Source organism: Schistocerca gregaria, chromosome 9, assembly GCF_023897955.1.
Source record: "Schistocerca gregaria isolate iqSchGreg1 chromosome 9, iqSchGreg1.2, whole genome shotgun sequence".
Lineage (NCBI taxonomy): Eukaryota > Metazoa > Arthropoda > Insecta > Orthoptera > Acrididae > Schistocerca > Schistocerca gregaria.
The window spans coordinates 216,600,312-216,625,731 of record NC_064928.1 but is presented as its reverse complement, the minus strand read 5'-3'; the positions used below and the strand labels follow the sequence as shown (position 1 = coordinate 216,625,731).

At 39.6% G+C, this 25,420-nt stretch overlaps 1 protein-coding gene across 1 annotated transcript in view; it reads right to left on the bottom strand.

The window, feature by feature from the left end:
- The window catches only part of LOC126292161 (inositol-tetrakisphosphate 1-kinase-like), a 107,359-nt gene that overhangs the window by 24,987 nt on the left and 56,952 nt on the right, over window positions 1-25,420 (bottom strand). Inside the window, exons 6-7 of the mRNA XM_049985999.1 lie at window positions 8,149-8,192; window positions 206-365 (exon numbers count right to left, since the gene is read on the bottom strand). Coding sequence (XP_049841956.1) covers window positions 206-365; window positions 8,149-8,192 — 204 coding nt within the window. The remainder of the gene's footprint in view (window positions 1-205; window positions 366-8,148; window positions 8,193-25,420) is intronic.

Here is a 25,420-nt window from a genome sequence, read left to right as displayed (position 1 = left end):
GAAACCAACGCATGAATACAGTAATCAGGTTGAAATGGATGTCGGTTGCAGCAGTCATTCAGAGATGAAAAGGCTTGAACAGGAGAAACTAGTATGGAGAGCTGCATCAGACTACGCTTTGGACCGAATACAACAGCAACAACAACAACAGCACTAAGTCCAAAGTTTAAAGCAGCACAAAAACAGCAAAGAAGGCGCATCTCACCACACGGGTAGAAGTTCTTGAGGGATGGCCTCTCGACGATGTGCTGCCTGTCTCCCACCACATATATCTTGTACAGGATGGCGTTGTGATTGATGAAGCTCTGAGCCACACACGGAGGCTGACAGTCACGTACTCCACGCTCGTTGAAGATGAGGCACATCTTGAAAAGGAAAACTTTTGTTAGCAGGATGGACTGGAATATTGTTAACACAAGTTTCACAGGACTCCAAATTCCTTTATTGCTCAAAAGTCAAGGTTGAGTAAATTCATTTTTTCTTTTTTTTTTGCACCAGAAATTAGCAAATTAATATAGAAAATAGATTTCCTGAATGAGTTTGCTACCATTGTGGATATATTGTGAATAAAACCTTCTAGATCACTTAATATACTTCTTTATTTAATACATCGTTTTAGCTAATATCATCATCAGATTTGTAATTAAAATTGAAGGAACATAAGAGTGGGAGTCGTTTGTTATACATTATCAAGCTGCAAAAGATCAAAAATTAAAACTTAAAAACTTTTTAAAAGTACACTTACAAAAATGTAGAACTTGTAAAACAATGATCAGTGTTAGTATCAACAAAACGTACATCTATGTGGGGTGTCAACTGTCAACTCGGCTCACAACATTTACAAATATACAAGTGCTACCCGAGGTATGCACTAATGTTTGGGATGATGGCAGTAGCCAAAACGATGCAATAAATAAAGAAATAATTTAAAAACTACTCACAAAGAGAGGCAAGTGTGGCATCATCTTTGTACTCATTTTCCTGTTTTAACAGCTCTGAGCCTCTGCTTAGGATTTCATTTGCAACTATTTCAATTTGAAAAGGCATATTTTTGCAGTGTGTTTTGCCTTATAAAATTATGTTTTGGGGTCAGCCAGCTAAAATTAATGCACTTCAGTCTGAAAAAATTGGGAATAGTAATATTGTGTAAAGAATCAATATCAAATTCATTGATTATGGATTATGTTTTGAGTGCTGTGACTGTCAATTATAATTATATGTTGCTTCATTCATACTGTGTAAAGTAAATGACTGAGCTTCAAGTTAGATTGCTTGGACTTACTTCACTGTACAGTTATTCCTCATCAGTATTAACAGTTATAAAACAAAAGTCCAATTACAGTCATTTGTATTATGTACAATAATAAGACATGATGGAAATAATTTACATTTATAATTGCCTCCTCATCTAGCAATCAGCCTGGAGTTTTATATGCAATAGGCACAGTTTGGTTAAATGTACAGTGAGTAATAGCAGTCTTTAGGTGTAAGTAAATGGCAGCAAAGGACAAAAATAAGAACTGAGAGCACTTACAGTGCAGTACCCTACTACGAACAAAAAATGTGGAGTTTCAATAATGTGATTAAAACCAGCAGAATAAGGATTCTTGGGGTAAAAATCATAAAGTAATTGCTGTGGCTTTGATACTGAACAACTGCAATGGAAATAGACTGAAAATGATGTAGCATGTTCATCTGTTGCCATTGTCAAGCATGCATACTGTTCCATTCTACTTAATTTGATCACTTTATTGAAACTACACATAATGCACTTAGATGAAAAATAAGGAAAGATCATACAACTATTATGTTGAGAAGCATGACTCTGTAAGTACTGCATGTGTTAACATACAGTGTTTCAAGCAAGTCTTACAAGGAAACATCACCAAATCACCAAGTTGACCTCATATTTTAAGAAGGGGGGAAAAAAAAATATTTGTAAGATGGCTGCCCCAGCAATTGATACCATGTGAAAATTTGAGCCATAATTCTGATAGTATGCATATATGGCCTTCTGAAAGTACATTTTCTAAACTTTCCAAACTCTGGGAAACCCAAGATGGAATAACAACAATATTATGGAAAGGATTCGCTGCACACACCATATAGAGGAGACACTGAGTTGCAGACAGGCAGAAAAAAAGACTGCTAAACATTTGTTTTCAGCCACAAGGCCTTCTCCTAAAGTAGAAAACACACAAACACAACTCATACACGAGACCACTGTCTCTGTTAAGGCCACTCAGCAATCACAGATAGTGGTCATATGTATGTGAGCTGTGTTTGTGAGAATATCGGGTGTTTTCTACTTTATAAGAAGGCCATGTGGCCAAAAGCACCCTTTTTGTTGTGACTGTCTCCGGCTCAATGTATCCTCTATATAGGAAGTAGCACTCTATCCTTTCCATTATACTGTAGATTTTGAACCTTCACGTGCACTGAGTGAAGCTCCCTACAGCCTGAGTGTGAAGTACTGCACACCAAAATGAGCCCTCCTGTTCGTGTGATGTTGAAGGTGAGGAAAGAGGAGGAGGCATTGTCTGCCCAATACATTTGGAAATCTTGTTTGAGAACACGTCACTCTATGATCTAAAAAAACACTGAGCACCATGGCTACATAATATGCCACCTCATGCACATATATTTTCAGTATTTTCAATGAGGCTCCAGCAGTCAGTTCAGCTTTGTGGATCAGTCCAGCTTGCTCCATAGAAGTCCACCTGCCATTCTGGAGTCTCAGGATGATCCTTACGGATTGAAACCGGTCTCTCCGATCGAAAGGAATTTGCGATGAAGACTGTTTTATAATTATCATATTAATTAAGACAGATCACTGATAACATCTTTTTTTTAAAAAAATTATCATTATAACAGTATTCTTGTATTGATATTCTGCAGTTATATTTAAGCCTCTAAATCAAAATGAAAAACCTAAGCAACTGTAGAATCATTATGAAATGAAATTAATGATTTTCTGTTTAAAATTTAATCATGGAAATCATGTTGAAGAATAGTAGATCTCCTGCAAATGTACTTCACTTTAACAGTCATAGCTTTAAAATCCGAAGAAAATAATGCACAAGAGTGGTGTTAATAATTGAATAGTGCTACACTACTACTTTAATGACAACTAATTTGTTTCACTCATTTGCACTGCTTTTTTTAATCAAACATAAAAATGTGCAATGCAGAGAGGTCCTTGGCACCAACAACAGGTTAAAAACTGTGCACTCTGATACAATGAACAAAGCATGTTAACAATGTGAAAACATTAATTCATAAACCTCTTACTCAGTCCACTGATTCCATATAAAGTCCTGATATCATTGCTATCATTAGTTCCTTCCCTTTCCTTTGCTTTCTCTCTTCTCTACCTTCAATTTACATAATATGTATCACATCTGCGAATTCTGCGTGGTGTATGTTGTTTCGAACATGTCCGAAAGAAGACATCACACGTTCATATTATCTTTCTTCTGAGACTTATGTTTCCTTGGGATTTTTCAATCAATCTAAGTTCTCTGCATATGTCCAACTTTTAGTTTCTCAACATGAACATTTTGAGAGAGGACAGTTTAAATTAATGATCACCAATCCTGTATCATGCCTATTTCTGCACAACACATTACATTTCTTTATACTGTGGGTAAACTGACAGTCTTCTGCAACTATTTTCACATTCCAATACAGCTTTCTGGTGTTGCAGCATTATTTGCTATCAGCATTATTTGCTAACAGATTCACAGAGCTGACATAGCTAAGCAGCAAATCATTTGCATACACTGATTAGCTAGAATTTTATAACTATCTACTTAATGGTGTGTTTACCCATCTGTAGCACGGAATAAAGTGTGGGTTCTGTGTGTCATGGCTTTGACAACTCCTCAAAATCTTTCCACATGTATGTGGCATCAGATGTCTACACACAGACCACCAGATGTGTTAATCAGCTTCGGAACAGGCAATTTTTGTGGCCAAAAAACATCAACATAGTTCACCACCATCTTCCTCTATGCACTGCAGAACAATTCTGGCCTTGTGACACAGATAGTTATCCTGCTGGAAGATGCCATAGCAACCAAGAAAGGCATCAAGCACAAAGAAATGTAGGTGATCCGAAATAATTTTCACAAAGTGTATAGCTGTCATAGTGCCTTTCAGTAGTATCACAAGTGCTTCTAAAGCCAATGTGAATTTTTTCCATAGCATAATACTGCCTCAAGTGGCCAGTGACTATGGCATGGTGCGTGTTTTGAGCATTTATTCGCCTGGACAGTGGTGTATCCGGACATGACCATCGACCTGGTGAAAAGGAAATATGATTCAACAAACAGGAAACAAATTTCCATTGATCCAGCATCCAATCTCTTTGACCCAGGACCCACTGCAATTGTAATTGTTAATGTCATTCAGTCAACATGGGAAAATGTAGACGTTGTCTCTGCAGAGCCTCATGTTCAGCAGCAATATATGTTGAATGGTCTGCTTCATAACACTCATGCTTGTATGAGCAGAATGTTCTGTTGTCAGAGCTACCATAGACTGCTTCCCATCCTCCACCTTCATGTTCAGTGATTGAAGTGCGGATGTCCAACATCTCGTCGCCAACTTGTGGTTTTACTGTTCTTCAACCAGTTTCTGTAAAATTTCTGTCATTTGTACTGAGGTGATTCATGTGAAAAGATTTCTGATTAGGGCTGCACAACATGAATTAACAGATTTTGAATGTGGAATGGTAGTTTTAGCTAGATGCATGGGACATTCTGTTTCAGAAATTGGTAGAGAATCCAATATTCTAAGATCCACAGTACCAAGAATATGCCTAGAAAACTAAATTTCAGGCTATACCTTTCACCAAGGAGAACACAGTGGTCAACTGCCTTCACACTACAACTGAGAGCAGTGGCATTTGCGTCGAGTTGTTAGTATTAACAGACAAGCAATATGGTGTAAAATAACCACAAGAATCAATAGGGACATGCAAGGAACGCATATGTTAGGGCACTGTGGCGAAAACGACCCTCGCGATGCCTCTGCTAACAGTATGGTGTCGCATGCAGTGCCCCTCCTGGACTCATGACCATATTAGTTGGATCCTAGATGACTGGAAAACCATGGCCAGGTCAGATGATTCCCGATTTCAGTTGTTAAGAGCTGATGGTAGGATTCAAGTGTGGTGTAAAACCCATAAAGCCATGGACCCAAGTTATCAACAAGACATAGTGCAAGCTGGTGGTGACTCCATAATGGTATGGGCTATATTTACATGGAATGGACTGGGCCCTCTGGTATAAGTGAGTTGATTATTGACTGGAAATGTTTATGTTCATCTATCATATTCCCAAACAACTATGGAATTTTTATAGGTGACAATGTACCTTGTCACTGAGCCATCACTGTTCGTGATTGGTTTGAAGAACATTTGGAACAATTTGAGAGAATAATTTGGCCTCCCAGATCACCCAACGCGCATCCCATCAAACACTTATGGGACATAACTGAGAGGACAGTTCGTACACAAAACTGTGCACTGGTAACACTTTTAGAATTATGTACAGTTAAAAGAAGGCACCGTGGCCCAATATTTCTGCAGGGGACTTCCAACGACTTGTTGGGTCCGTGCCGCATTGAGTTGCTGCACTATGCTAGGCAAAAGAAGATCTGACATAATATTAGAGGGTATTCCATGACTTTTGTTCCTCAGCGTATACACCACTGAAAACGTGATCACCATGAGCTGTAGAGGAGCCTGAAGATGGTGGATTATATCACTGATCAGGTCACAATACATAGAAAATTGGTACATACAGCTGAGGGTATTTTTATTACTGCACACTTTCCAGAAATGTGAAAACAGTAGCACATGTACAGCTCACCAGCATCACTGTTTAAGAGAAGCTCCTTCCCAGGTATCAGGTCATAACAATATGCACTTTGCCAAAGCTGTTTACATCAATGGACTTCTCCATTTGCAGCTCACATTTTCACTAGAATGATTTCCATTCTTTTTTGCTCTACTTACATATTTTCCGTGCCATTTCAGGCACACATGAAGATAGAGGGGTAAAATTAACATTTGCTTGAAATGTCATGGGGTTTTATTGAAGCCACAACAAAATGTACAAAATGACCATTAGCTTCATATGATACAAAAACAGTAATAAGCATAACAATTCGTGTTCTTTATAACAAATACTCAACATGTCTATAATTCATTCATCAATAATACCTACAGTTGAGGGACAATGTGAACAGCACTGCACAGCATGTCAGCGGATATGGTGAGAAATTGCTGTCAGATATTGTCTTCCAGCATCTCCAATCAGGTCGGATGATGTGGTACACTTGTGCCTTCAGGCAACCTCATCACCACTAATCACACAGATTGAGATCTCGAAACCAGGAAGACCAGGCATGACAGAAGTCGCAGCTCAGCACGCAACCCTCACCCAACAATACACATAAGAGATCTTTCACATGTGTAGCAATGTGGGATGAAGAGCCATCCTGCATAAAAGCTCTCCCTTCCAGCATGAGTTTATCAGCCAGGCTAGGGATGTCATCATCCTGCAATGTACTGGTATAGCTTGCACCCATCATACTGAAATTTTATACAAGATTCTCATGTGATGTCATAAACATGTTGCTGTTCAGCACCACCTGTTGAGCAGTTTTTGCTCTAATTTTTGGTTTCAATTAAACCCCACATCCTTTCACACATGTGTGTCAAGTTATACCTATCTACATAAATTATTCCCTAAGATACAGAGCCCAGAATGCAAGTTGTGGATGGATGAAGCTAGTTTTCCATCTGAAGATTTCTTCTATCTGCTAGGACAACTCGAATTCAATCAAAAAGCTGATCTGAAGTTACATAATACCATATTTAAAAAATTACTGAGAATACTTTCTATGTTGACTGCAAGTTACACACAAATAAAGATCAAGTTTTTTAATTGAGATATACAGTAGTATAATACGAAAAATGAGAAGCACCCTGCGAGAGGGTTAAATGTTTACTCAACACCAACAATTATTAATATAGTCCTGGCAATTTTAAATAGCTATGCTAATTAGTTGTTCTTATTTTTGAGGTTCCCCCAGCAATAATTTTGAAAATATATCTCCATGTATCCAGCTGAAGTGTGACTATGACTTTTCTACACAATATATCAATGACTTATCCAATCTTCTTCACCAAGGGATTTCAGTGAAGGTTTTGAGATAATTTGGTTGCAGGTAGGGCAGGTCCCAGATCTTCGCTTGCAACACCAGGTGAAGAGATGTATAAGTCACTTGTCAAAATATTGCATACAAAAATTCTAAAATCAATCTTAGTGTATATTTGACAGTACAGCAAGCTGCAATTACCCGGCTGTGGATTATTACATAGTTTGGTGCATTTTTGAAAGAAATAAAAAAATGAAGCTGGAAGTATTCTGATATAATTAGAACAAATATTTTCATTCAGAATACGAGTATATGATTGTGAATATATAGATGATGAAACCACCTGAAACTGGTTATATATCTATGCCCAGGAATCAGGGTTTGAGCAGTTATGTGACGCAGATACCGTGAATGCAGTGTGCCCAGGAGAAAAAGAGAGCAAAGAAGAGTAATTGAGAAACCCATTACCATGCACTCTGAGCCACTGAAATGTGTCGATCAGTTATCTGAGTATGTGAGGCAAATCAGTTAGACTAAATGTGTATTTTGACTCTCCAGCAAATGAGAGCTATTATGGATGGGAAATATTGAAAAATTATTTTTTGAAAGCAAGTGATTCGAACAACAATTTATTTTAAGCACAACTTTGTAATTTTACAGCAATTAACACATAAATAATGCTGTGGGTTTTCAGATGTGACATGTAGTATGATTCGTAAATACAGAAAATAGCAATTTCTGGTAAAAATGTGTATTCTGAATTATGCATACAGTCTCAGATGCACATTAACCCAGATAATAGGGACCTTGCTATAAATCTACAATATGATCATCTTTGTTTTAGACTAATGGTTCCACTAACTCCCTGCAAACACAAACATGCACATGCATACACTTGTAAAACACACACACACACACACACACACACACACACACACACACACACACAACATTTATATATATTTCAAAACAACTAACCTTGTGAGCTCTGCTTGATCCATGGGCAACAGAAGGCTTGCACACTGTAACAGGAAGTTCAATGTCTACTAAAACCACACTAATGTTTTGAAAGTAAATCACTACAAGTTGAGATTCTCATTATACATCCATAGATGCAATTTATGGATTTCTTTTGTTATGGGACTATACAAATTTATTTATTTCAAAGCAACAACAGCAAACAAATATTAACAACACTTTCAACAAAACAGGTCACTTTAATGGGAAAAACTGAATAAGAGCTAATAGATAATTTTAAAACCAGTGCTGAATCTCAGGTTTCATTATATTACAACATCCCTTCCAAAGGAAAAAAAACAAGGACAGAAGCATCCTGTGGAACACAACTCGGGCTTCAGCATCTCAGTACCGCTCACACTAAGTTCTCGCCAGTCATATGATGTTAATTTAGGCTGGTCTCTTCTCCCTCGGTTTCTGCATTCTCTTAAGCCTATTTTACACGGCACATGTGACAGAACAAGAAAGTCATTGTCTACTGCAGCACTCCACATGACAGATTGTCCGGCTACAAGAAAATCTCTACACAGTATGTGCCTGTCTAATCGTCTGCTTTACATGTCTACTGTGTTTGTTGTCAACTTGCAACATGTGAATAGACAGCTTAAATTCACTTTTTGATATTATCAAGTGTTTTATGTCCTTTTGTAATGATTACTCTATATATCTGTATTTTAGACTGACACAGTGATGCTATATTACTTGTTTTCATCCAGTTTAGGTGAAAGTAAATTGCCCATATGTGTAAATGACCTCATTTTAAAAGCTGGAAATCATGGATAAAGCAATATAAAGGTTGCTCTTCTGTTGACGCTATTAATTTACTCATTGAAAACAAGTTTTCCTTTAATGAGAAGAGACATAGTGGCTCACCTCTGCTTGCATTGTGAATGTATGTACAAGTGAACAAGAACAAAATTTTTAAGAGTAGTTCCAGACTGACCCAGATTGCTGAACTACATTCATTTCACTGCATAACTGTCTTATCATTTAAATTACAATGAGTGTTTACAGCAGCTCTTTCACCAGTTAACTATTTATGAGATGAACAAATTACAATATTTCACTGAGCAGGAGACACTATTCAAAAGAACTTCACATGATTATCAGTTGGGTTCCCCACTTGGTTGTCTGTGAATCCACAAAGCACTTTCATACAGGTGAGAATGAGATCCACCCTATTCTGTTTAAACATGATTGTACACATGAATTTTGTGCAAGCAGTCACATCCACAGACCGATTGGTTCTATTATGCGCTTCAGTCTGGAACTGCGCGACCGCTACGGTCGCAGGTTTGAATCCTGTCTCGGGCATAGATGTGTGTGATGTCCTTAGGTTAGTTAGGTTTAAGTAGTTCTAAGTCCTAGGGGACTGATGACCTCAGATGTTAAGTCCCATAGTGCTCAGAGCCATTTGAACCATGTCCGCAGAGTAGAGGCCGGCGAAACACGTGCCTTGTGGGTAATTTTTCAAGCTCACATGTCCTCTGTAGAACAGGCTTTGCAGTCCATACTTTCCTTCTCCCTTTTCTATTTACATTCTGAATAGTTCAAAACATGGCCATGGAACAAGGTACAGTTTGGGCTTACATTTACCAAATGTAAAGAACTGAAAAACTCTAAACAGTATTTTCCATATGAGATTAAAATTATTTGATAATTTTCCCAAGGATTTGAAAGTGGTAACTAAAACATGTTTATTTAAAAAGGCAATGACACACCTCTTAAATAATTCACATTAAACAATTAAAGATTACTTACAGAATTCAAATCAGGGATTAATAATCATTAAAGAAGTAACAGCTAGAACATCTGTCACATTATGTGGTTGCACTGTAAAGCTTTTTACAGGAAAATCATATACTCGAGATCACAGCTTACAAATTACCCAGACTACATTCCCCCAGTATTTGAGAATGACAGCACTTAGTGCCTTTCAACAGATTTCACACGATTTCAAATCTCTTCTTGATTATTCTTTGGGTGAATAAACCAATATAATTAGGGTTTTGTATCTTCAACCAAAGGTATTTTATATGCTTAACACAAAATACTTAACACATTGACTAATTTGCAAAGTAATCATATATTTGAAGCCATTTTACAAGTGGGAGTTTGATTCTTTACAGAATCGGGGGTGGGCAGTTACTGGTTGATACCTAATTGTATGTGACAAAACAGCTACCACTGAAAAAATGTAAAAGATAAATATGATTTACATTAATATTTGATAACTGTTTGGTTATTTAGATACACTGCCCCACAGACATACTTGTAAAAATTCCAATTGCATCACAAAACACTTCGGCAATGCACTGATATTATTGCAGCCAAAAAGCTGACAGAACCTAAAACAAAGAATGCAGCAGCAACCTCAGTCTCAGGTCACATAGCAAACTTATACAAGGTGTCCCCCCTAAACTTTTTACCACCTATATCTCTGGAACCACAACCGATATTGACAAACGGCTTTTACAGGTATGAATGTACAGCAGCGGCTTACAAAAGTTAATACTATGAGACGTTCTAAACCATGTGCAAATATTGGTTCCAACACAAACTTATGTCTTTTAAAATGGATACCCCGTATTATTTCACACGCTATCAATAACACAAGAAATCACTATAGTAATGGTGGTGAGTGCATCACAATATGTCAATTACATCCCGAGAAATTGGAATGCAATGTTGGGGCGCAAAATGAACGAAACACACCACTATTGCACTTCCCGCGATGAAAATGTGACCTGCATGTTCCTTGTAATCGCGATGTGATTGACGTACATATTCTTACTTTTACTGTTATCGCTTGGCTGAAAGTAATAACAGGGATTCCTGCCACAAACATTAATACGACAAAACGATGTCCCTCATGCACGTTGTATTTATCTATGTACAGACAACAGAAGAGTACTGGCTAGTGTATGCTGCCCAATCAACACTTTGCCTCTGCAGTTATGTACAGGAACAGGTGGCAATCAGCACTGTGTGTGGGAACAGCTCACTATGAAGCAGATTGTTCTGCATGGAAGTATGTACAGGTACAATGCACCGGTGAAGTGTACACTGTAATTTGTATCACTGTTGTGATCGTGATATTAATTTACATGTCCATCTATTCTCGGCATTCAACATGGTATTCACAAATGAAGAAATAGCTGACATGATTTTGTTGTATGGAGAATGTCACGAAAATGGCACATGTGCTGTACAGATTTATGCCGAGTGGTACCCTTATAGAGGTCATCCAACTCGCTCTACGTCCATGAATATTGTTAGAATGTTTTGCACAACAAGGCAGGTGTCTCCAAGAACACAGCTACAGAGCACAGGCATAACTTATGAAGCAGGAGAGGCAGCTGTTCTGGTGGCTGCTGCAGTAAACCCTCATGCAAGTTTTTGTGAAATGGAGAGACAGATGGGAATCTCTTGAACAAGCATGGTGCATGTTCTGCACACACATAGGACCATCCATATCACATGACACTACATCAAGGCCTCCACAGTAACAATGTTCACAATTGCCTGGAATACTGTCGGTGGGTTCTGTAGCAAAACCATGACGTTATGTGTAGGGCACTGTTTACTGATGATAACACATTTACAAAACCTCCTGGGAACATCACATTACACAATATGCACTATTGGTCACCAGAAAACAAACACTGGATTCGCCAAGTTGAACATCAACATCAGTGGAATGTCAGTGTATCACACGGTATTGTAGGACCCCACTTCATTGATCAATATTTCTTTGATGGCACTCTCTAACAGGTACAGTACGAGCAGTTCTTGGGATGTACCTTTTCTGTACTGATGGAGGACCTAGCCCTTCATTTGTGTCAAATAACGTGGTATTAAAGTGATGGATGCCCTGCACATAATGCCATGGTGGCATAACAGGCGCTAAACCAACAATTCCCATGTCGATGGATTAGATGGGGCTGGCCCATTCAGGGGTTTCCAGCACGGTTGCTGGACTTCACCTCCAAGGACTTTTTCCTCTGGGGACACATGAAAGATGTGGTGTATCTGCAGGTCCCACAGTGGCCAGTATGATAACCCATTTGAAGACAATTTTGAGTTTGAGGAAGAGATGGGAGTCTGATGGAGTCACATCAAACAAATGAAGTGAGTGTGGTAACAATTCATACCTCAATTCACGTATTTTTACCATGGTAATGACACTTGTGTCTTAATGAAATATGACTTTTTTCCTTGCCAAACCTGGCCTTTATTACGTATCTTTTGATGGTTGGCCCAGGAAGTTAGCATAGTACTGTCCCATAATTGTTTTACCAGTGGGAAGATAATGTACCAGCAGAATCCCTTTACTAGCCAACAAAACTGACACCATGGTCTTTCCCATTGATGGTATTGGCTTTGCTTTCTTTGGTGGCTGTGAATCAATATGTTTCCACAGCCCTGGTGCTGTTTTGCATCTGGGGCACAATAGTGGACCCATGTTTCATCTGTGGTCACAAACCTGCAGACAAAATATTGTTGGTTTTTCTGAAAATGGGTCAGACATTGTTTGGACGTTTCCATTCTAATGTATCTGTGATCCTATGTTAAGAGTCATAGCACCTATCTAGCAGATCATTTTCTCATAGCCAATTTCACTGTAAAATGTAATTCAGATGACGTCCCTACAGGTTCGGCAGTTCCCCCATTTTCATTTGGTGATCCTCTATGACCATTTTATGCACTTTTGCAATAATTTATGTCTTAGTGGCACATTGTGGCCAACCACTACGCAGATCATCATCTAAGCTGTCCCAACCAAATTTAAACCTATTTGTCCACTTGACAACAAATGAATAAGATGGAGAAGAGCCCCAGCATTTTCTGTAAATTGGCACAAATTTCCTTTGCTTTCATATTTTTCTTTACAGATTACTTAACAACTACCCAAATCTTGATTTTAGCATCTTCACAAACCACCCCATGGAAACAACAACATAGAGACATCTGCACCACAGATCTTTGATGCATCATACTTACTCACAAGGGATGACCTATTATTACAATGGAACCTAGTGCCAGCACTGATGTCAGGTGGTGATTCTGCAAACTTTTCAGACTATGCTGGTAGCAAATTGTGGCACCTCGCTTAATCCCAAAGGGATGGAATAACTTTGAACTAACATAAAAAAAATCAAAAGCTTGAATATTAATGTGATTTTAAGACATTTTAAATGTTTGCACTGCCTACAGTATATGAGGGTCATTTCAAAATTCCTGCACATTGTACACATGCAACCATTACGGTGGCGCAATCAAGCCAAAATTCGTGTAAGCTGTGAGTGAGACCTTAGGAAATAAGGTCGTACATGAGTTTGCTAGTTTGTGTGGGTGTGTCATGAGTAATTCAATTTTAAAATGGAACCTGAAGTGGAGTCAGATTGGATGACACATAGTGACCATTTTCCAAATCAAAACCAAATCCCTGTGTGGAAAGAACCCAACAGAAATTTACGACACTTTTTGAGAGGTGTGAGGGAACAGTGTAGTGGATCGTAGCAAAGTATCGTGGTGGTATACTTGTTTCCGTGAAGTCGAGTAAGCACTGAGAACAGCCCAAGAAGTGGAAGGCCATCAAAAATTTGTCGACGGTCTGACAAGCTCGCAGCTGGTGTCCTCATTTTGCCCGATAATGCAAAATCGCTTATTTTCCTACCAGTGAGAGAAATGCTCAAACAAATACGGATGGGAAATACCTCCGCACCCACCATACCATCCCGTTATAAGGATATCAGATTTTGTTTGTTTCCCAAACTGAAGAAACAATTCTGGGGAAAATGTTTTGATACATATGATGAAGCTTCCAGTGAGGTGACCCGAGCACTCAGATAGCACAACAATGAAGGTGCCCTACCCGGAATAAGAAGTAGCCAAAATGTTGGAAAGCTGTCATAAGCAAGAATGGAGATTATACTGAAGACCTGTAAAGATATTTTCTCCAATTTTATCTTACAGTGCGCAGAACTTTTGAAATGTCGCTCATTTATTCAACTTCAGGTGAGTGGATGTTTGCACTCAGTTTTCATTTTTCCTTTGTCATTTCCATCATAGAAACCCTATTATTGTGATGTACATTCCATCTGTTCTGTGGCAACAATCAGCATGCAAACTATACGTCACTGAGAAACACAGAAAATTCACTGCTGACTGTTAAAACTGCACTACCATAAATGTGGCCAGCACCAAATGTCAAACTGGTATGAAGTGTACTAAATGTCTGAATACACAAATGATTAGCATTTCAGCAGAACTGCACAAAATACATCGGAGTAACATCATCAAACAATGGAAAATCCAGGATGGAATGTACCAATACCAGAGAAGGAAAGTTGCTACTCTCCATATAGCGGAGATGCTGAGTCGCGATAGGCACAACAGAAAGATTCACATAATTAAAGCTTTCAGCCATTAAGGCCTTTGTCAGCAGGAGACACACACACACACACACACACACACACACACACACACACACACAAATGGAACTTGCTTGCACACGTCTGCAGTCTCAGAGAGCTGAAACCACACTGCAAACAGCAGCACCAGTGCATGATGGTACGGGTGACTGGGTGGGTGTAAGGAGGAGGCTTGGGGGGGGGGGGGAGGGACACGGATAGTATAGTGGAGGTGGTGGGCAGTGAAGTGCTGCAGTTAAGACGGAGGGCAGGAGAAAAGGTGCGGACGGGGGAGGAGGTAAGTAGCAGAAAGGAGAGAAATAAAAAGAAATTAAAAGACTGGATGTGGCGGTGGAATGATGGCTCTGTAGTGCTGGAATGCGAACAGGAAGTGAGCTGGATGAGTAAGGACAGTGACTAACGAAAGTTGAGACCAGGAGGGTTACGGGAACATAGGACGTATTGCAGAGAAAGTTCCCACCTGTGCAATTCAGAAAAGCTGGTGTTGGTGGGAACGATCCATATGGCACAGGCTGTGAAGCAGCCATTGAGATGAGGGATATCATGTTTGGCAGCGTATTCAGCAACAGGATGGTCGATTTCTTTTTTTTTTTCTTTTTTCTTTTTTTTCCCCACAGTTTGTCGGTGGCCGTTTATGTGGACAGACACCTTGTTTGGTTGTCATGCCTATATAGAATGCAGCACAGTGGTTGCAACTTAGCTTGTAAATCACATGACTGGTTTCACAGGTAGCCCTGCCTTTGATGGGATAGGTGATGTTAGTGACTGGACTAGAGTAGGGGGTGGTAGGAGGATGTATGGGACAGGTCTTGCATCTAGGTCTATTACAGGGATATAAGCCATGAGGTAATGGATTGGGAGCAGGGGTTGTGTAAGGATGAACGAGTATATTGTGTAGGTTCAGTGGACGGCGGAATACCACTGTAGGAGGGGTGGGAAGGATAATGGACAGGACATTTCTCATTTCAGGGCATGACGAGGGGTAATCGAAACCCTGGCGGGGAATGTAATTCAGTTGCTCCAGTCCTGGATGGTACTGAGTTATGAGGGGAATGCTCCTCTGTGACCGGACTGTGCGACTTTGGGAGGTGGTGGGAGACTGGAAAGATAAGAGATTTGTTTTTGTTCAAAGATGGGAGGATAATTGCGGTCAGTGAATGCTTCAGTGAGACCCTTGGTATATTTTGAGAGGGACTGCTCGTCACTGCAGATGCAATGACCACGGGTGGCTACGCTGTATGGAAGGGACTTCTTGGTATGGAGTGTGAGGCAGCTCTCCAAGTAGGGGTATTGCTGGTGATTAGTAGGTTTGATATGGACAGAGGTACTGATGTATCCATCTTTGAGGTGAAGGTCAACATCTAGGAAGGTGGCTTGTTGGACTGAATAGGACCAGGTGAAGAAAATGGGGGAGAAATTGTTGAGATTCTGGAGGAATGTTAATACGGTGTCTTCACCTTCAATCCAGATAGCAAAGATGTCATCAATGAATCTGAACCAAGTGAGGGGTTTAGAATTCAGGGTTTTTAGGAAGGATTCCTCTAGATGGCCCATGAATAGGTTAGCATAGGATGGTGTCATGCGGGTGCCCATAGCCGTACCGCGGATTTGTTTGTAGGTAATGCCTTCAAAGGAGAAGTAATTGTGGGTGAGGATGTAGTTGGTCATGGCGACTAGGAAGGAGGTTGTCGGTTTGGAATCCATAGAGCGTATGGAAAGGTAGTGTTCGATAGCAGTAAGGCCATGGGCATTAGGAATGTTAGTGTACAGGGAGGTGGCATCAATAGTGACGAGCAGGGCACCATGTGATAAAGGGACAGAAACTGTGGAGTGTTTGTGGAGGAAATGGTTGGTATCTTTTATATAGGAAGATAGGTTCCGGGTAATAAGTTGAAGGTGTTGGTCTATGAGAGCAGAGATTCTTTCAGTGGGGGGTACAGTAACCAGCCACAATGGGGCGTCCTGGTGGTTGGGTTTATGGACTTTAGGAAGCATGTACCAAGGTGGGAGTGCAGGGAGTAGTACGGGTAAGTAGAGAGATGGACTCTGGAGAGAGGTTCTGGGATGGGCCTAAGGATTTGAGGGTAGTGACTGGAGACCCTGCTGGATTACTCAAATGGGATCACTGTGGCATGGTTTGTAGGTGGAAGTATCTGACAGCTGACAGAATCCTTCTGCCACGTAATCCTTGTGGTTCAAAACAACGGTGGTGGAGCCTTTGTCAGCAGGTAGGCTTATAAGGTCGGGATCAGTTTTTAGATGGTGGACTTCACTTATTTCTGTAAATGTAAGGTTAGCTTGCATGTTGAGGGATTTGGAGAATGATGGTGAGGAAAGGTTCGAGGTTAACAAATTCTGGAAAGTTAACAGGGTGGTTTGGAGGCAGTGGGGGTGGATCACGGTTGGATGGAGGAGTGAACTGAGTTAGGCAAGGGTCAATATTGGTCTTTGGTTGAGTCTGATTGGTCAGGTTGGTGGCGAAAAAGGGTTTCCACTGTAGGGACCAGGAGAAGGGGAGAAGGACTTTAACTAGTCCTGCATGGTTGAATTTGGGAGTGGGGCAAAAGGTGAGGCCTCTGAAAAGGACTGGTATTTCTATGGGACTAAGGCTTCTGGAGGAAAGGTTCATAACTGTGTTTTGGGTCTGTTTAGGTTCTGGGTGGTGGTGGGAGGGAGTTTTGGAGGGGGGTTAAGTGTAGTAGGTCTGCGAGACAGGGTTTGTCAGCTATGGGCAGGGGGGGGGGGGGGGTTGGTGTAGGAGGTTTGGAGGTTGTTGTAGAAGTAGTGGACAGTAGCACTCCAAGGTGGGAGTAGGAAGTGATTAGGACGGAGAGCTTTTTGAGGTGCCGTTGTGCATGTTGCTCAAGTTCCTGCAGGGCAAGATTTGCAATGTGTGTTATGGGTTCCACGAATTTGAGATTACATAGTAGGGGAATTTTGCGGGTGGAGAGAAGGTACTGCAAGGAGGATTGGACTTAGTTGATATGGTTTTGCAGGACTATGTTGGTGAGGCCTAAGGATTGGCGGAATCTGAACAGGTAGAGGTCATTGTGGAAGGAGGGGTGGCAACCAGAGATAGGTAATTTGATGGTAAGGCCATTAGGGGGGATTTCATGAGCCAAGCAACAACACAGGAACAGTAAGTGGGACTGGGATCTGGGTAGGGAAAAGGTAACTTTTCTGTATTGATGTAGATGGAAGGAGCAAGGATCCATGGTAGTGCAAAAAATTATGTAAGAAAGTAGAATTACATCTGAAAAATTACGCAAAAATACACCCAAATACGCGTCAAAAGTACGAAAAGGATGAAATGGATGCACAAGGGGGGAAAAAACGAGATGAAATCAGAGGAAGACGAAGATAGTGGAAGGCAAAAACTCACTAAAATAGGCGAGAAGTCACAAGGGTCAAAGTAGAAAATAACTAATCAATAATAAATATATGTATATTACCGTGGGTAGCAGGTTTGAAGGTGGATAAGCCTAAGGGAGACGGCAGATGTGACTGGATGAGGGGGATTTAGTGGGTGTGAACAGGCATAGAACAGGGAAAGTGTAAGGGGTGGGGAGAGGTTCACAGAGATTTAAGATCATGTGGCACCGGAAAAATGCAGGAGATAACAAGCAAAAATACGGGAATTGACACAGGGAGTGTGATCAGTTTGAAGGTACAGACTTCATTATATCAGCAGGAGTAATGTGGGACATAAGATGCTGCACTAACAATCAGCTCGGTCTCGAGGCCGTTTGTTGCGTGCGGCCGAGACAGTCGATATATTGTGGCTCGTAAGTAGAGCGTGCACTGTGGTGGGTACGGCAACAAGAGCATTGACAGTCTGTCTGTAAGAAAAGATTACATAAAAGCCTTCACATTCGGAAATCACAATGGAAGATCGTGTTACGCCTCTTGTAGTACGAAGAAATCTCTATCGGCATGTACCGGTGTTTGGTAGTCACAGTGTCGTGGTCTACCAAGACTGTAGGTTATCATTTTACATTAGTGTCAGAGGAGACAGACATATCAGTCATTCGGCTGCCCACGATCATATTGCCCATCAAATAAGGTCCTGAAATGGGGTTGTTTGCAAGAAGATTAGTACCCACAGAAACATGAGACAACATCTGGAGCACCAAAGACTGCCAACACAGAGACCACTGCAACGGCTTCACGTGACGCAGAAGCAGAGAAAGGTGCAACGACAGTGGCGCACGGACGATGACAGTGAGCACAGGAGAAGCACCTTGACGTCCTTCCGTGCAATTCACTGTGCTGCACAAAGCGTCTATAGTAGTGTGTCAAGACTCGGAGGAGATTTATCGTGCTCAACTTCTCATTGTCATCGACCTGTGTGATACATTTCTGAAAATCATTTGACTCAGTGTGACATCTATGCTTATTGTCAAGAAGTACAATCCTATAGGGTATCAAGTGGAATTTGCGGCTGGATTGAGGATTTTTTTCATAGAAAGGATGCAACTTGTTATCCTGCACGAAGTCATCATCAGGTGTAGAAGTAACTTCACGTGTGCCTACGGAAATGTGTTGGAACCCTTGCTGTTCATGTTGTATATTAACAACCTTGCAGATGATATTAATCCTATCGTTGCTGTGGGCATCTATACAGGGACATATGTACGCAGCCTGCTACACTGTTCCCCAGCTGCTGTGGACAAGTGTAAGTGCACACCAGCTTGGATTTTCCTGCTTTGCTACGGATGTCTGTACGTGTCCCGAGCCGCCGACCTCTCACTGCTGCAGAAGAGTCACTTGCCTATCTCAGTTAATAAAAAACTTTTGACTATTTGTCATCCAACACACTTGCTTCACTGCGGAGTATTGTGTGCAAAATACCTCATTTCCATACCTTGATTGTTTACGAGATACGCCGATTGTTACGATCGCACAATTGGTGATGTGAATGAGAGTATTGTGCACTGTGGTGGTCAGTTCAACATAAAAGTCAATAATTCGAGAACAAAATAAGATATCAATCTGCTCTCAATTTTAAATAAAATTCTGAAATCTTATCTACTTTTCATTCGCTGCAATGTAGGAGCTAAAATCAACTATGTGTAAAGTTTATGCAGTTGCCTCCAAAATCTTTAAAATTTTGTGCACTGTTTTAATTAATTGTATGTAGGGCAGGAAGTATGATGGATAATGAAAAGAAATTCAGTTCTTTATCGAGTGAAGATACCAGATTGTAAGATGTGCTAACCCCAATTTAATTTCACCTACCAGTTTTCGAAAAATCAGATAAGTATTTCACATCGGCCGGAATGTCGTCTCTCAGCACAGCTACCGGCATTTGGCGAGCAGTACAGCCACAACAAAAGCTGCCCTCAGCACAGAATGCAGCAAAAAAGTTAACAGTAACCTCAGAGTATGTGTAGATGATGCAGTTATCTGTTATGAAGTGCTGTCTGAAAGGAGCTGCATAAATATTCATCAGTGACCCCCAGCTCAGGATGGTTAACTCGTACAAATACCTGGCTGTAAAAGTTTGAAGGGATATGAAACAGAATGATCGCACAGGCTCACGTTACGAGTAAAGCATATGGTAGACTTCGGTTTACTGGTAGAGTACTGAGGTAGTGTAACCAGTCGGCAAAAGAGATTGCTTACAAATCACTTGTGCGACCCAGTCTAGAATATGCTCAAGTGGGGAGGACACATATCAAACAGGACTAACAGGGGACATTGAACGTATGCAGAGAAGAGCAGCTTGAATGGACACAGTTTGGTTTGACCCATGGGAGAAACTGAAGTGGCAGACTCTTGAAGACAGAGGTAAATGACCTCAGCTTTAAATCATGACTCTCTCTATTTACTACAATACCCTGTGTATCACCTGCTTAAGGATTGTGACAACAAGATTAGATTAAGAACAGAACACAATGAGGCATCTAAATATTCATTCTTCTTGTGTTCCACATGTGAATCAAATGCAAAGAAGCTTAATATCTGGTACAATGTAACATACTCTCTGCAATGCACTTCACAATGTTCCGCAGAGTGTAGATGCAGACGTAAACAACACAATCACTTTTGATTGCATGGCCAGTAATTTGGACAGAAAGCATTACTCTTCTAATGCCTGTTGTCCAGCAGCAGTGCCCTATCTTCGAGTTGTTAGTGACACTATCTTTCAGAATTCTAACACAAGACTGCATGTTTCGCTTGCTGTCTTGATCCACTTCTATACAATAGGGGTTTGACTGCTGCCCTGGTCAGCACATTCTCTCAGCCTCTCACTCATTGAAAACGTCTCTCATTTCTTTCCTCTTCTCACCTGCCACTACGAATGATGAGCTCTGCCACAGACCTGAAGCCACATGAAATGTTGTACCCATATCCAAAATTCGATATCAGTCTGATTGAATGTCCAGCCAGGTTAGAGAGATTATACCTTCCAGAGGTGGCCACTTTGTATAATAAATTTCACCCCTTGTCCACTCTCCAATTATCTACAATTTTTTCTTCACTTGAAACTTTCAGTCTGATAGGCTGTGGCCAAGGTATAAAACTTTCTCACAACATTTCACTACTGACTGCAGGAGACATTTTCAGAGGTACAGAGGCAAACTGCAACCAGAACTCAAGGAATTGCTGCATATATAGACAATGTAGAGGGCACTATAGTCCATCACATGATTTTGCCTACGAGATTATCCAGTAATGCCAACAATCTCGACTGAAATAACTGATCGTCATTTTTACGGTGCAATATTGACATCCAAATTTTATCTAATTTAACACCTTCCTCTTTTATGTTAAAATTGCTATGGTGTTTATAAATCTCAACAGCCTCTCTACAATTGTGAACATGTTACATACGATGTTTATGATATGAAGTTCATCTCACTGAATTTTATTTCGTGATCACTCTCTTGGTAAATATGTTCAGTTATGGCTGATTAGTTGTATGTCACAGGTTGCAGTTCCTCGTGTGTTCAACCAGACAAGTGCTAACACTTCTTTTTGTGGTACCCATATTGTAACATTACAGGACATATTGGGAAATATTGAAGTATTCGATACTGTAGACTTTTAGGGGATGTCGATACAGATATGCAAAATGTAAAGGGAAACTTTGGTGATGTTTAAATATTGTACTGTGTCAATATTAGGACATTTTTGCACAGAAAAAACAAAAATAGAATTAATGTAAATATATATTAGTTTAGTAACCTATTTTCATTTAATTTTGTAATTATATTTCATTTTGTAAAAGAAAGACTCACTGTTTGCTGTAGCTCTGATTAATTGTATAAATTATCAGTTTTGAGCTAAATTATTTCGTATAATATGGACAAGATACTTTTAAAAACTCACCAGCTAAAGAGAAAGTCTGTGAATGATCGTTTAATGCACACTTCTGGAACTTTCTATGGAGAAATTCTATATTATGATCGCAAAAATACGAAAACTTGTGAAAACTGTTTCATAATCTAATTTCGAAAGACGATTTGTATCAAGAAATATTGCTAAAAAGATTTGTTTGCGTTTTGAAACACGATTTAAATCATTTTACATATAGATAGTTGTTCTAAATCACTCAAGAAATATCCAGAATCAAATGTCAAGATATTTCTGGAAACATCGGTACAAGTCTGGTGAAGGTTATCCAGAAGCTGGTAGAAAAATGTTATAAAATCTATTTGGAAATTATGCTTGTAAGAATTTATATGTACTGATCCTTTTACTTACTTTAATCTGTACTAAAATTCTGTAATGTCTAATTTAGTTTTAAGTCGTGAATTGCTATCGTATTGTAAACAAAACATTGTCAAAGACTCTCATTGTTTGGAAAGATATTAATACACCTAGGAGTTGTCAGTTGCCAGTTCAGTTCGGATATGCAGTGCGGTTAGCTCTGAGAGTCAGTTGTTGAGTCTGTGAAGTCTGTCAGTTCTGTTTGTAAATAAACGTCTGTAATGAAGAATTACTTGTTGTCGTCAATATGAACTCAAGACCTTTTGCACGAAGCAGACACCTCCTAATGCAACGTTTTAATTTGGTGTTGAGGAGCTGAAATGTTATAATTTGGTGCAGAAAGTCCTGGGATGTTATAATTTGGTTGAGGAAGCTGGGACGTTATAATTTGGTTGAGGAAGCTGGGATGTTATAATTTGGTGGAGGAAGCAGAGGATATGTCGACCACCCAGTGATTCTTCAAAATAAAATACGTCTCTTCTGGGATCACAAGAAGAAAATAAGTCTGTTTTGGGACCACAAGAAGAGGATATACGACAGACCAGTCATTCTTCAGAAGTAAATACGTCGATTTTGGGGTCACAAGAAGAGGAGTGAATCAACCGAGCGAAACCATCCTGGAGTTGAAGAAATTTCGCAAAACACGGACACCAATGACCGCCGACGGACACTAAGATAAGTATCCGCTTCCTAAAATAATGGAAAAAGACGCAGATTTCAGTATTGACAGCAGTGTAGCGAGTACACCTATTAGGGAAAGTGCTTCTGACAGTGTAGGAATGTTGGAAATGTTAAAACAAATGTTTTCAGAGTTAAACTCGAAGATGGACAATTCTCGTGCCGAATTACGTCAACAAATTGAACAGACACAACAACAGATGGACAGGTCGATTTCGAAGGCTGTGTGTGATTTAAAATCAGAAATAAATTCAAATACAGAACAGATTGCTCACACTAATCAGGTTCTCGAAGAATGGCGAATTACTTTTGAATCAAACCAAAAAGAACTTAGTTGTCGTGTGGACACGGTTGAGAGCAAAATTTCTGTCCTTGAAACTGATTTAAGTAACGAAATTTCAAATAACCAGTCAAAACTTAAAAAAGTTGTTGATTTTGTAAATGAATTTGACCAGACAAAACGATTTTTTGAAAGCGAAACTGAATCTTTCAAATCTGATTCTGACAAAAAGGTCACAGAAATTTGTAGTAGAGTAGGTAATGTCGAAAAAAGCTGTAGACAGAAAATTTGTAGAAATACAAGAAACTATGTTGCAAAAAAGTTTTAGTAATAGTTGTAATGGGGTATGGGGAAATTTTCCCATTAAAACTTATCCCGGTGACAAGAATATACACCCAAAGGACTTCATGCAATTCTGCAAGGAGCAGTTCACGTCCATAATGATAGATAGTGTTAAGATAAAATTTGTAAAGAAATTACTTGATGGTGAGGCGCTTTCGTGGGCCAATCAGAATTGTTCCGCGGAAATGTCCTTTGAAGATTTCGAAAAATGTTTTCTAACCAAATTTTGGTCTGAAACTGAGCAAGCTCGAATCAAAAGTAAATTCTTGAATGGTCCTAGTTACAGAGAATCTGATGGGTCAATGAAAGCCTATTGTGAGAAACAGTTGCAAAAATTAGTGCATCTGGATAAGCCATTTGATGAGCTAACTCAAATTGATGCACTAAAACGGAGACTTCCGAAAAGAGTACAATGGGGTTTAGTATATGGTCCAGATGAGTCCATAGAACAATTCTTGAAATATGTGGACAAACTTGATAGAGCCTTTGAACAAAACAACAGATTTAACGACTTCGTAGGTTCATCACACAGAGGGCGGGAACCGAACCGTGGAAATAATAACAATAATAGTGAACGAAGAAACTTTAACAACAACAGGGATAATTATAATAGCAATGACAGAAGAAATTTTGGTAGGAATGATCAGCACTTTAATTCAAACAGAGAATGGGAAAATCGAAACAGGTCCTGGGGTAATGACATGAGAGAAGGTAACCCGAGGCAGGGAAACGACAGACATAGGCCTTTAAACGACTAAATGCTCCACTGGAAGTCTGTCAGTTTGGGGCAAGGAATTTTCAAAATCAGGCTAATTTCACCCGGAACAGACAGCACTATAATCAGAGACCTAACCAGTATAGACAGTATGCTTATGATCGATCTGTAGATAGAGGTAATGAAAAAATTAAATTTGACAGGAAATTTTGGAATGTCATCAGAGAAAATGCTAGAAACAACTGTAATAGGAACCAGGCTACCTTTGATGAAGTAGGTTTAGAAGATGATATAATTGCAAATTTATATAATCAAGAAGAAGCACCTAATGCTGAAATGAAAGGTAAGGATAACTTTGATAATTTTGGATTGTACAAATTTATGTGTGGTGATGTTTTAGATGTAAGTTGTCATAATGATGTTCGTACTGAAGTTTCTGGAAAGTCTGATATTCATGTGGATGTGGTTGGTGAAGATGGTGTTGTGAGTAATGTTGGTGATACTAGTAGTGTTTGTAGTGTAAGCTCAGGCAATGATGATGATAATGTTGATGTTAAGGCTAATGGTGATTATGTACTAGAAGATTTTGATGGTGAATTAGATGGAATAGTTTATGTTGAAGTTAAGGAGGATGTTATAAGCAATAGTGTTGAGAATAATTGTGCCAGGAACTCTAACTACGTTCCACATGAGAATCAGATTGTGCCAGTTCAGCTTAGTAATACATCAGGAGACAGGGGGGTTGATTGTGCTGATGCATCTGAGATTATTTTGAAATCTGTTTGGGACAAATTTAAAGATTACAGTGATGACAATGATGTTAAGATCAAATTAAGGGAAATTTGTGAACCAGTTTCTGCTTTTAAGCCTAATGAAATCATCAAACGGGGTACTAGTCAGGATGTGAGTGAGGTAAATAGTAATCCAGACATTCCAGTAAATTCCAGTAGACCTAGAAGTTTGAAGAAAGTATTGCATAATAAAGAAAACCTAAATATGGAACAGAGGTATGATGAGATAGCAGAAGATCTTTTGTATGAAGAACAGGAAGAAAGGGAAAACAGC